This window comes from Histoplasma capsulatum (genome assembly GCF_000150115.1).
Source record: "Histoplasma capsulatum G186AR genomic scaffold supercont2.5, whole genome shotgun sequence".
Lineage (NCBI taxonomy): Eukaryota > Fungi > Ascomycota > Eurotiomycetes > Onygenales > Ajellomycetaceae > Histoplasma > Histoplasma capsulatum.
Window position 1 is genome coordinate 1,588,613 of NW_025544805.1, and position 11,151 is coordinate 1,599,763.

The following is an 11,151-nucleotide window of genomic DNA, read 5'->3' on the forward strand; positions in this document are numbered from 1 at the left end:
CATCATGGCAGTTGCTGTAACCGCTCCCATCGTTATCCCTGGTCTTCACGTTCTTTTTACCATTAAGGACCTTCTACAGTCCTCGCGGGCGTATGCTAATCCCAGTGGCTTGCAATTAGACTAGCTGTGCGCTAACCACATTGAAACAATCACATCTTCTATCAGATGATGAAGACCAGCCGCAAGTGCAGAAGATTCATCTTCAGGAGTTTGCTGGCCTCTTTGCATGTTTCAATGTCCAGAAATATTTGGACCCCATCTCATCCTCAGGCACTTCCAGATTGAGGAAGACGAAATCATACTGGGAATGTCTCTCAAATCCATTCAAGGATGCTGGACTCAGCCCACTTCTATCGCAGACATCAACCCAACAGAGATCCATGATCACATCTTCAAGCTGACAGCCAGCGGCGAGATGCAACCCTACGAGAATGGCCAAGGATGATGTTCCGGCGATGATGAGTGAGTTTGTCCTCGCGGATAATGTCACTGTCATGTTGGATGAAGGAGATGTGAAAACCTATAGGACACCTTTCCGCATCACTGGGTTCTTTCTTGAAGAGCCAGGAATGACCGAGTTCAAGGATGGAGGGGCCCATGAACCGACTGTCAGAGGCACCCACCAAGTTTCGTTCACTAGATTGACTGAGTATCAATGAGTACGCTCAAAGTTTATGGCCAATACATATAGAAGTACCTGGATCCGCACATGATATCTTACCACCATGCCTGCCTTGCAGCACATCATAAGCAGGCCCGCACTTCAAGAAAGCATCGAGATATGCAAGCGAACCACGCCAACCTAGAAACAACCGCATGTAGTAAATTACCAGTTTCAACATGATTATTGGCGCGTAATATAAACCAACAGCCGCTAAGCGCTTCGGCCAAGAATCGATTGAAAATGCGCAAACTTTACCTAGATCACATGTATAGTAATATTGGTATCAAAATTACCAGAAATACAGCTCAGAGATTTTTTTATTCCCAATATAGGAAGCTTAATTTTGCTCAGCTTAGTCCAACGAAACCAGCATATATTGCTTATAGAAGGGACACGCTGCGAGAATGCCTCACAAGCACAAGCGGAGGCATAAAGATGACTTGTAAGTATCCCAGCCACCCAGCCAGCCAGCCAGGGAATTGCGCTCCATTTCAGTCCAAGTTTCCTTTCTAACCCTCAATTCCGATTGTTACCCACAGCACCAGCTTTGACCTTCCTCCGACGAAGGTCGCAAAGCCCCTTCCGGCAAAAGAGAGTAATGCAGACTTCAAGGAATCTGCCAACAAAAAGCGCAAGCTGAAAAAGCCGGCCCAAATCGCCTTCGAAGATGATACCCCCAAGGTTTTTCTCCGCATGATGCACCAGTTCCAAAAATCTACGTCTGGAACAACTACACGGTCACAATCTGGTCTTGAAGATGACGGGACAAAGCCCAACAAAAAGCGGAAACGAGGAGAACGGGAGGGGCCCACAGTTATTGCCAATGGAGGGGGGATGGCATCGAAGAGAACCGGTAATAGTAAAAAATCCAACTCGGAACCTGGACAACACTCTATAGCAACGTCATCGCAGCCTCCTGCTCCGCCACAGACGTCTACTGCTATCCCAAAAATCCTCCCCGGCGAACGCTTATCCGATTTCTCCGCGCGAGTCAACCGGGCCCTCCCGTTCTCAGGCATCTCGAGAAAATCGGGCTCGTCAAGTGTAAGCAAGGATCCCGCGCTGAAGAACCTGAGAGAACACAGACAGACCAAACATGAACGGCGGCTTCTACGGCTACAGCGGGAATGGAGGGAAGAAGAGGCGCGGATTAGAGAGCGGGAAGAGGCTGAACGCGAAGAAAACGAGGCGGAGGAGGAAGAGATCAATGAGCAGTGGAAGGCGTGGGAGGCCGAAGCGGGGTTGACGAAGAAAAAGAAGGGCACCACTGCCAAGAAGAATAAGAAGAAGATCAAGAAGAGAAAGAAGAGTGGAAGAGGTGACGTGTTGGGCGGTGCTGGTGGAAGCGATGCTGACAATGTTGCCAACAACAACAATAACGATGATGATGATGATGACGAGGATGATCCGTGGGCGAAGCTTAATCGCAAAGCGAAGTCTATGCAACCTGCCAACCCACTTGAGGTTGTGCAGGCGCCTCCTGCACAGCTGACGAAACCGAAGGAGAAGTTCAAGGTGAGGGGCATGGGTGGTGCGAAAGTCAATGTGGTCAATGTTCCGTCAGCGGCCGGGAGTTTACGGGCCCGGGAGGAGTTGGCGGAAGAGAGGCAGAGCATTGTAGAGGAGTATAGGAGGGTTATGGTAGAGAGGAGAGGGTGAAAAAGAATACCTATTTGTTTTACGTCGTGGTATCACATTGTTATTTGTTAAATTTGACGGCGATTCAACTGCGGAATTGAAACTTCAATTCGCTATAAAACAACGCCTTGAAATGCAAGAGCAAAAAAAAATAAAGATAACTTTTAAAATCTTGCTAGAATCTCGATCGCCTTGAGATCTGAGTCCAGATAGGTATCACGAGCGGCGAATGCATACAAAGAAAGGGTCTATATCTTCTTTCAACTCCGAGCTGTCTATATCACTCCATTCTTAACCTATATCATTGTCCCGCCTTTATGGCCCTCACATAGTCCGCAGCCCTCGCTTTAACCTCATCTACCATCTTCTCATCACCAGTTTTCTCTTCAAACGCCAGCCATTTCTTGAAAAAGAACTTGGCTTGCTTATCCTTCAACCTCTTCGCCCCAGGTTTAGTTCCATCCGCCGCAATGGGATGTCCCAGCCCCAGAACTCTCCCAAACAACCTCCTCACCTGTTCCATGTCACCGTTCTTGATCTCCAGGTCAAGCAGCACATTCCACAGATCAACGCGTTTGGGGAATGAAGAGATGAGGCCTTCAAATATCGTTCGTCCACGTTCGATGTCTCCGTTTGGAGAGCGGAATTCCAACTGGCCAAATTTCGACGTGATATCGACGTGAGTGTGGGTTGGGAGTGATTGGATGGCGCGCGGGAGGAGTGCACGTCCCCGTTCCGGCTCAGCAAGTGTGTCGAAAAGGAAGGTAGCGAAATTGAGATAGATGTTTGGGGATTGGGTGAATTTTTTCTTGAGAATTGCTTGGAAGAGCTCGTCCGCTTTCTATATACCAATTGATCAGTAAAAATTTTTGCAACTGAATTAAGGTTTTGTGATCGTTACAACGTACATCATGCTTTCCAGACTGGATGTATATGCTAGTCAACCGCTCGTGGATCTCCTGCGGATCGTTGTATTGACAAGCACGCTTGAAAACATCCTCGAGCGTGTCATCGTTTCCAAAAGTGTTCTCCAAGTTAAGCATCGCGACCCAAATGTTAAATTTTTCCGTATCTTGGCCTATGCTGATTGATCGAAGCGCTCGTTCCGCGATCTCTCGTGCTTTATCGACCTCACTCAACTCAAGTTGAAAGGCCATGTACTTCAGCCAAAGCAAACTCGAGTTGGGTTCACCGAGTAAGAGGCGCTCATAATCCGCGACAGACTGCGGACCATTGGTGTCAAGGTCACCCGTTCTATCGACTTGGATCTCCTGTTTCCGACGCTTCTTCTTCTTCACAGCGGCTTTGTTGTCGGAGTCGGAATCAGACTCATTGTCCTCATCAGTACCGATGTTGTTGTTTCCATTCCAGTCAAATCCAGAAGTGACTAGGCCTCCCGTTATACCGGCATCTTTCGTTCCGGTCATTTGTACATCCCCGTCACTAGAGCCACTCTCACTATTATCGCCATTCATGGTATCCTCCAAGTCGACTCCTCCCATTGAAATGTCATCGCCGGATTCAAGCTCGAGATCCATGCCACCATCGTACTCGCTTTCACTCACATTTTCTTCGCTCTCGTCTTGAACGTCTTCACCATCCGATTCGTCATCGCTATCTTTGAAATAGGAGGCTTTCAATCCCAAAGAAATCCGCTCCTTATTAAGGTCGATCTTGACGATTTTAGCTTTGACAATATCACCTTTTTCAAAGAGCTTTCTTGCATCCTCCACTTTCCCCTCTGCCATCTCCGTGCGATGACAGAGACCACTGAGATTGGCAGTTCCATCAATCACAATGAAAGCGCCAAATTCTTCCACGTTGCGGACTTTTCCAGTAACGGTCTGGCCGCGCTTCAGGTCTTTGATTGTGATCGGTGTCTTGTAGTTTGGATCAAGGACCGATTGCTTCAGGCTCATCTGAAGTTTATTGGATTCAGGGTCCGCCAAAATTACCCTTCCACGCACAAGCTGGTTTACTTGGAACTCATTCTGCCACTCTTTAAGATACGAATCTGAGAGATCCGAGATTCGAACATAGGCTGTAACGTCGTGGCCCAGGGTAACAAAAAGACCATTATCAGCAACTCTCCGGACAAAGCCACGAACGATGTCATTAACCTTAATTTGGCTAATCGAGGATATTTCTGGATCTTGAATTGGCAAAGATGAGCTAAGGACCCTTGAGGATCGCATGGAAAGCAATATCTTCTTTTTAGGGACATCAATATCAACAACGCAAACGCGGAGGATTTCATTTTTGTGGAAGTCTGCAGGGTTAATTTTCGAGTAGTCATCAGCCATATCTATTAAATTGATAGCACCAACCACTGTGTCGCTTAGCTGCACGAGAACCTGGTGTTCGGTAACTCTAGTGACCCGCCCAAGCAGTATTTCGCCCTTTGAGAAGTCCGATATTGTCAGCTTGTTTGGAGACCCTCCGTGTTTTGCAGAGAGGTCGAGACGATTCTTATCTGTGTCGACCCCGGTAACATGAACCTTGATTGCAGACCCAACAGGAAAATTCGTCGTGATATCACTAAGGAGTGATAAATCATCCGAAACGTCAGTGAGCCTTAGCCTTCCACGGACATTTGGAGAGATACTTATCCAAAGACAGTCGTCACCAATATTGTTGACGAATCCTATCCAGGCAGATCCAATTTTTACTTTATCAAGACTAAGAAGGTCGAGGTCCGTCGATTCGAGGGAGCTGGGTTTGGCTGAAAGTTCGAAAACAGGGTACTTCCCACTCCGGTGGCTAATTGGAAGGAATCTGTGGCTACGGGCATCATGGATACCAATAATTCGTACAGGAAGTATCTGCTTAGCCTTAAAGAATCTCAACGGCTGTTTGCGATCCTTGATGGCTTCCCAACTATCGAATACTTCTGAAACATCGATCCGCCCTTGAATGTTTTCCGCAAGTTGAACATTTATCTGCGTTTCCTTAATGGAGACAACCTTCGCCTTGGTGATTCTACCAAAGGTCAAATCGTCCAAAGATTTTATGTCTCCGTCGATGGGATTAATAGACGACTGATTAGCATTATTGGACTCCTTATCACGATCGGATACACGTTGCTTGCCTGTATGTGGCTCCTTTAATGTTAAAATAAACCTTTGGCGGTCGTCTTCGATAGACTGTACAGTTAAGGAGATAGGTTGTGCTAGAGCGTATCCAAAGCTAGGTTTATTTACGTGGTCATCGTCGACAAGGCGTTTTGGGACAAATCCGGTGAGGCCTCCCAGGAATTCCACAAACAAACCATCCGCAATGATGTTCTTCACGAATCCGGTCACCTTGGAGCCTTCCTCAAGATCCTCAAATTTGGCAGGTAATTCCCCTCGTTGACGAGCTTGCTTCAGGCTCGGCTTATTGGTGACCTTGATTAGCCGATGAGACTTTTGCATATTAAGGATTAAAAGTTCATTAAGTTTCTGTCCGACTCTAATGCGGGCAAGAGCAGCGCCATTTCTCGAAGCTTGGCCATCGCTGACGTGTTCCGCATTTAATCTAGCAACCAACCCAGAGTCCTCCAGCTTTAGCAGTATATCTTCATTGGATTTTTCAAATACAGTGCCTGAAACAGTGTTCCCGGGGTGGATATGCTCAAGCGCGCGCTTGTAAGCTTCTGTGGAGGACAACTGGTCCTTGCAGGAGACTACCAGCTTTCGAAAATCTGCGTCAACATTTAGCGCATGCACATTCACAACTTGTCCAATATTGAAATGTTGAGCGGGGTCCTTGATATAAGCTTCACTCATTTCCGAAACCGGGAGAAATCCTCGAACTTCGCCATAAAACTGAACAATTGCTCCATGAGACTGAATGCTGATGATGGTTCCGGGTGATTGGTTCCCTGGAAGGATGTCGCTATAATCACACCAGGTGGAGGATTCGCTGTTTAACAACGTCTTTTTCAACGTAAGTCGTAACTGGCGTTTCTCCAAATTCACGGAAAGGATCCTAGCGGAAACCTGTACTCCTTCACGGAACTTCTTTTCTGGATGCTGCAGTTTAGTATCGGACATATGCATTCCTGGAACCAACCCGGAAATTCCATCCGCGAGAGAAACAATGAGTCCGCTGATACCATCAGGTCCAATGAGGAGTTTCTCGATCTTTCCCTTGACCACCGCGCCAACTGTAACGTCCTCGAGACGAAGGAAAGGTTGGTCGATGACCTTTCTTTCGAGAGATAGTAGATAGAGGTTATCCAGTGCGCTGAAGCCAACTATTCTTGCTTCATGGGTAGAATCGACCATATAAGGACCCTGCGTAGAAGATATGCTATCGACCTTGTCATCGGAGAGCCTGGAAATATGGACAAATCCATAATGCTTGTCATTGAATTGAACGTAGACTCCCAACCCAGGCTCAACTTTAGTGACTTTTACTTCAGGCACAATGGCAGATATAGCAGGGACACCCTCACAGCTAGATTTGTGGTCTAGAACTGTTGGCGTAAACTTGACAACGTGGTCCAGGATCGAAAATCCAAGTTTCAAAGGCTCTGCCGTGGGGAATGTGCAAATGAGTCGACCTTTAATTTTCGCACCAACATGATACCTTGCAGTAATATCTTCCTTTCCAGCAGTGGCTCCAGACTGGACTATATCAACAACAGCGTCCAGCATTCCCATGATTTTTCCAGCCATGCCAGTCGAAGTAACTTGGGTCAGAAGGATTTCTGCTGCTGTTCCAGGAAGGAATGAGTTGATGGTGGGTGCAGATGTCAAGAAGTGGGATTTTTTAATGGAGCCGGCCGTTGGCAAGTTGGCGGAAAGCTTCACAACGCTGCCATTCGCATTATGCCCAGTCACGACGCAAAGGAAAACCGTGCCTTCTTTGATCTGTAATAGCTCGAGGTCATGGGGTATTTCTTTCGAAGACATAAACCCTCTCGTTTGGCCATCCTCCAAGCCAAGATCCATAACCAATCCGTGATCCTCTACACTAAGGACAGAGGCTTGTACAGTTGCATTAACGACTAGATCGGATTTCGAAAGGCCTGAATTAGCCTCCCTAGGGTCCACTGAAAGCTCGATGTGTTTTTTCCCCTTGATTTTACCATGATTCACCTCAGTTTCAGTTGATGTAACGGCCGCTCGTAAATATTGGCCCAATTTGAAGTAGGATTTCAAATCCAAATCATCATCTCCATCATCATCACCATCGGAATTATCATCCTCTTCTTGGCTGCTGTTCAAGAGTTTTTCGATCTTCTGCTGGAGTGTTTTCGAGACTGCGGTGAGTGGTATGTAACCAGTTAAATTGTTCGGAAGCGACAAACCAATGTCGTGAGCATTGATGCTAGAGACTTGGCCAAGGATCTTAGATCCTACAACAATGCGCTTTAAAAATAAACATCAGTGGTGTTGATTCACTCAGGATTCACTATTCGGGGAGGGACAAGGTACCTTGAAATTAAGCCCTTCAATGCGAACCTCCTCCTTGGTAGACGCCTGAGGAATCGTGTGCTTCTTGGATTTGGTCTTCCCTTTCCTAGATTTAATCCCGAATTCCTTGCTAGATTGTTTCTTCTGAGTCCCGTCCTCATTGTCGATATCATCCTGAGCCTGCGCTCCCTTCTGCTCGAACAGAACGTCACGAGTGGCCTGGATATGGATTTGTTTCTGCTCAAGTGGTGATAAAATATCTGCACCACCACGGGGAAATGCGGGTTCCTCCTCCCGCAAGACAGAAACAGCTGGTGTCTTCGAGGGTGAATCCAAAGAATCTTTCGACTTCTCCGCCGGTTTCTTCGAATTCTTCCCGCCGTTCACATCCTTGCGCTGCACGCCAGCTATGACCTTGACTCTTTTCTGCGGCTGCCGAGAACCTGACTCATCTGGGCCATTACCCTTCCGCTTGATGGGAGCCATCTTCATAGCAGAAACTGGGCAGGGCAATTGACCTAAATTGTTCGTCAACTTTCAATATTGAAAAATCAAAAATTCTCCTTTAGGCTAAGCGCGGGCTCGGCATCAACACCCCGAGAGCCGAGCACCAAGCTTGTGAACCCCTTCACCGCCTTCCTCTTTAAATCTAGCGGAATCGCTTCAACGTTGGGGCAGTATGACGACAGGTCACCATGACTAAGCACTCGCGTCGCGGAAGCGCCAAGACCGACACGGGCACGACTTCGCGGGGATCAATCGTTGGACGCAGTTTGTGTCGCGACGGCGAGCAGGGCAGACAGAGCCTCAATATCAAAATCTCTTCCCGTGGGGCTCGAAATCTGACAACTCCTCCTCTTCCTCCGCCAGCTGCAGTCACCCTCCAACTCCTTTCAAAGCATAAATAGATATTGATTTCAATGCGTTAGATTTGTATCCATCTCAAAATAACCCTAGCCATGGAATCTGTCACCGGGTCCTCTTCTCTATATGTCAGATCCGACACCCCCGAGGGATCCCAGGACACGATTCCATCTTCTCCTCCTATATTCAATGCTCCACAGATACTTTCATCTCCTCCTCGAACGAAGACTAAAAAGCCCCCTCCCGTCACGCCCAGATCATTCAAACGGTTCTTTACCCCACGCTCTGTGCTGGGGGCGCTCTCGAGTGGAGGGAACGACCGCCCCAATCGCCACATCCTGAAAGATATATGCTCCCCTGCGTTGAACCGTCTCGGACCAGCATTTTCCAGGATATCAGATGGCACCCAAGACAACCCAGCTAAATCTTCCCACTCACAAGATGACTTATTAACTCCCCGCAAAAAACGAAAATTGTCCATTTCTTCTTCAAGTTCTCCACTTCAATCTTCGCCATTGAGAAGAGTGCGAATTGCGCCATCTATTCGTCAAATTGATATAGACTCGAGTCCTCGTAGGCCAAAAGTTGATGAAATTGGGATCGAATCTGAGATACAATCGGAGGTGCTTAAAACCAAAACCAAACAACATACCCTACCGCCAACACCTCTACGTCGATCTCATACGCTTCAAACCACCGGTCAAATATTTATACGCAGCCTTTCGGGTAATACACCGGGGACGCTGACACACCGATATGACTATGGGAATGGTGTGTGGTACATCTCTTGTGCTTTTTTAAACTTATTGTCGGCTAATTACTCTGGAAACAGCCTGGCGGGATGAGGTGTCCGACTTCTATAGCTTAGCTGACGACCTCCATCAATGCTCTTATAGAGATCAGAGGGGAGAACGTCTCACTCTACCGTTTTGCACTGTTTCTTGTCACAGTATGTAATTTTCACTCTTTAATTCCCCGTTACAATTTGCAGCTCTTAACTAATGCATTCCAGCCAATTCTCTGGTGGCGATTGGAGACGAAGAAGGAGGAGTCCGACTATTAGACTCAGCTAAGGACGTGAAACCGGGTTTTTCCAAAACCTATCTATCATTTCAACCGCATACAAACTCCATTATGGACCTAGAATTCTCCTCTGATGACAGACTTCTAGCTACTGCGTCGGGTGATCAAACGTCACGGATTATCGATATGACTACTCAAACCCAAATATACTGCCTGTCGAAGCATACTTCATCTGTCAAACGCGTTCAATTCCAGCCCGCTTCTAATAACAATGTTGTTGCAACGTGTAGTCGTGACGGCAGCGTTAATATTTGGGATCTACGATACAAAGCCTTTGAAAAGCCTGCAATGCAGTTACGCTGTTCTCTTACATCGGACGCGGATGATTCTGCAAGAGCGTCCACTAAAATGAAGTATCCCCAGGTATCCAACAGCATCTGGCCAGCGCATGCGGAAAGGGCCCGGTCCAAAACTGGTTCGGAAGCAGAAGCCCTAGCACGTCGGGACGATATATCCGTTACTTCTATCGCATTTCTACACCCTGGCCGTGAAAACCTCTTCGTAACCTGCGGCGAATCAAATGCTTGTGTGAGGTTGTGGGACCTGCGAACTACCTACTCTTTACGACGCAAAACACCTGTCCCCTTAGCCATCACTAGACAACCAGAGAGCCACGAAAAATACCGCCAATTCGGACTGACATCGATGGCCTTCAGTGGTAATGGGAGCAGGCTTTACACCCTATGCCGGGATGGCAGCGTTTACGCATACTCCACCTCCCACCTGACTCTAGGGAGCTGTCCAGAAATGACACCATCCAGCTCAAGTTTCAAGCGCTTCCCAAGCGACGAGGCCAAACCGGGCCTAGGGCCCTTATACGGCTTCCGCCATCCGCACCTTCAAGTCGCCACATTCTTTGTCAAAATCGCCGTCCGCCGTGCAGTCAATGACGAAAGTGAAATGCTCGCAGTCGGCAGCAGTGATAACTGCGCCATCGTATTTCCGACAGATGAACGATATCTACCGTCGCCATTCATCACTGGTTCTTCTTCCCTTTCGTCCTCCACAGGTATTGTTAATAACTCTTCCAACCAAGCATCTTCTCGGCCACTACACGGCCACAACCTACGTAGTTCCCATTCCAGCAGTGTAGGCTTGTCGGGACGTCTGGAAGATACCATCCCGATATACAAGCATGGCGCGGCGCTAGTTGAAGGGCATAAGAAGGAAGTATCTGGCGTTTCTTGGACGTATGGTGGCGAGCTTATCACCGTCAGCGATGACTTACATGCTCGATGCTGGCGAAAAGGCCCTGCAGCGCGAGACCTCAGGATCGGCGGGGATGGTGAAGGGCGGAGATGGCGTTGTGGATGGGCGGATGTGAAGGACTCAGGTGACGATGAAGATGAATAGGGGGAGGGGCCCATTAACGTATCTGCTGGTACTGCTATGTGCATTAGGGAGTTCGTTTTGCGTGTAATTTTTCCTCAAATTTCAGAGCGAAGTTATTATAAGGCGTTTTTGCTAGCGAGAATTGCCGTTTCTGTCGTCCATTTTTCG

The 11,151-nt window shown here is 47.8% G+C and overlaps 4 protein-coding genes across 4 annotated transcripts; 3 read left to right on the plus strand and 1 right to left on the minus strand.

Annotated features, from left to right (window-relative positions):
* Positions 1-4: 4 nt before the first annotated feature.
* Positions 5-445, plus strand: HCBG_04492 (uncharacterized protein; the record flags this gene model as incomplete). The annotated part of the gene is made up of 2 exons (XM_045431541.1): positions 5-90; positions 175-445. 2 exons carry the CDS (start codon positions 5-7, stop codon positions 443-445), a joined length of 357 nt encoding a protein of 118 aa, XP_045288094.1.
* A 623-nt stretch (positions 446-1,068) lies between these two features.
* Positions 1,069-2,564, plus strand: HCBG_04493 (uncharacterized protein; the record flags this gene model as incomplete). The annotated part of the gene is made up of 2 exons (XM_045431542.1): positions 1,069-1,106; positions 1,204-2,564. 2 exons carry the CDS (start codon positions 1,069-1,071, stop codon positions 2,321-2,323), a joined length of 1,158 nt encoding a protein of 385 aa, XP_045288095.1.
* A 39-nt stretch (positions 2,565-2,603) lies between these two features.
* HCBG_04494 (U3 snoRNP-associated protein Rrp5) lies at positions 2,604-8,190 on the minus strand (the record flags this gene model as incomplete). Its single annotated transcript, XM_045431543.1, has 3 exons — positions 2,604-3,143; positions 3,211-7,659; positions 7,726-8,190. The coding sequence occupies 3 exons, from the start codon at positions 8,188-8,190 to the stop codon at positions 2,604-2,606; spliced, it is 5,454 nt and encodes a 1,817-aa protein (XP_045288096.1).
* Positions 8,191-8,663: 473 nt separating this feature from the next.
* Positions 8,664-11,143, plus strand: HCBG_04495 (WD domain-containing protein; the record flags this gene model as incomplete). The annotated part of the gene is made up of 3 exons (XM_045431544.1): positions 8,664-9,339; positions 9,401-9,517; positions 9,581-11,143. The coding sequence occupies 3 exons, from the start codon at positions 8,664-8,666 to the stop codon at positions 11,002-11,004; spliced, it is 2,217 nt and encodes a 738-aa protein (XP_045288097.1).
* Between the last annotated feature and the right edge of the window lie 8 nt (positions 11,144-11,151).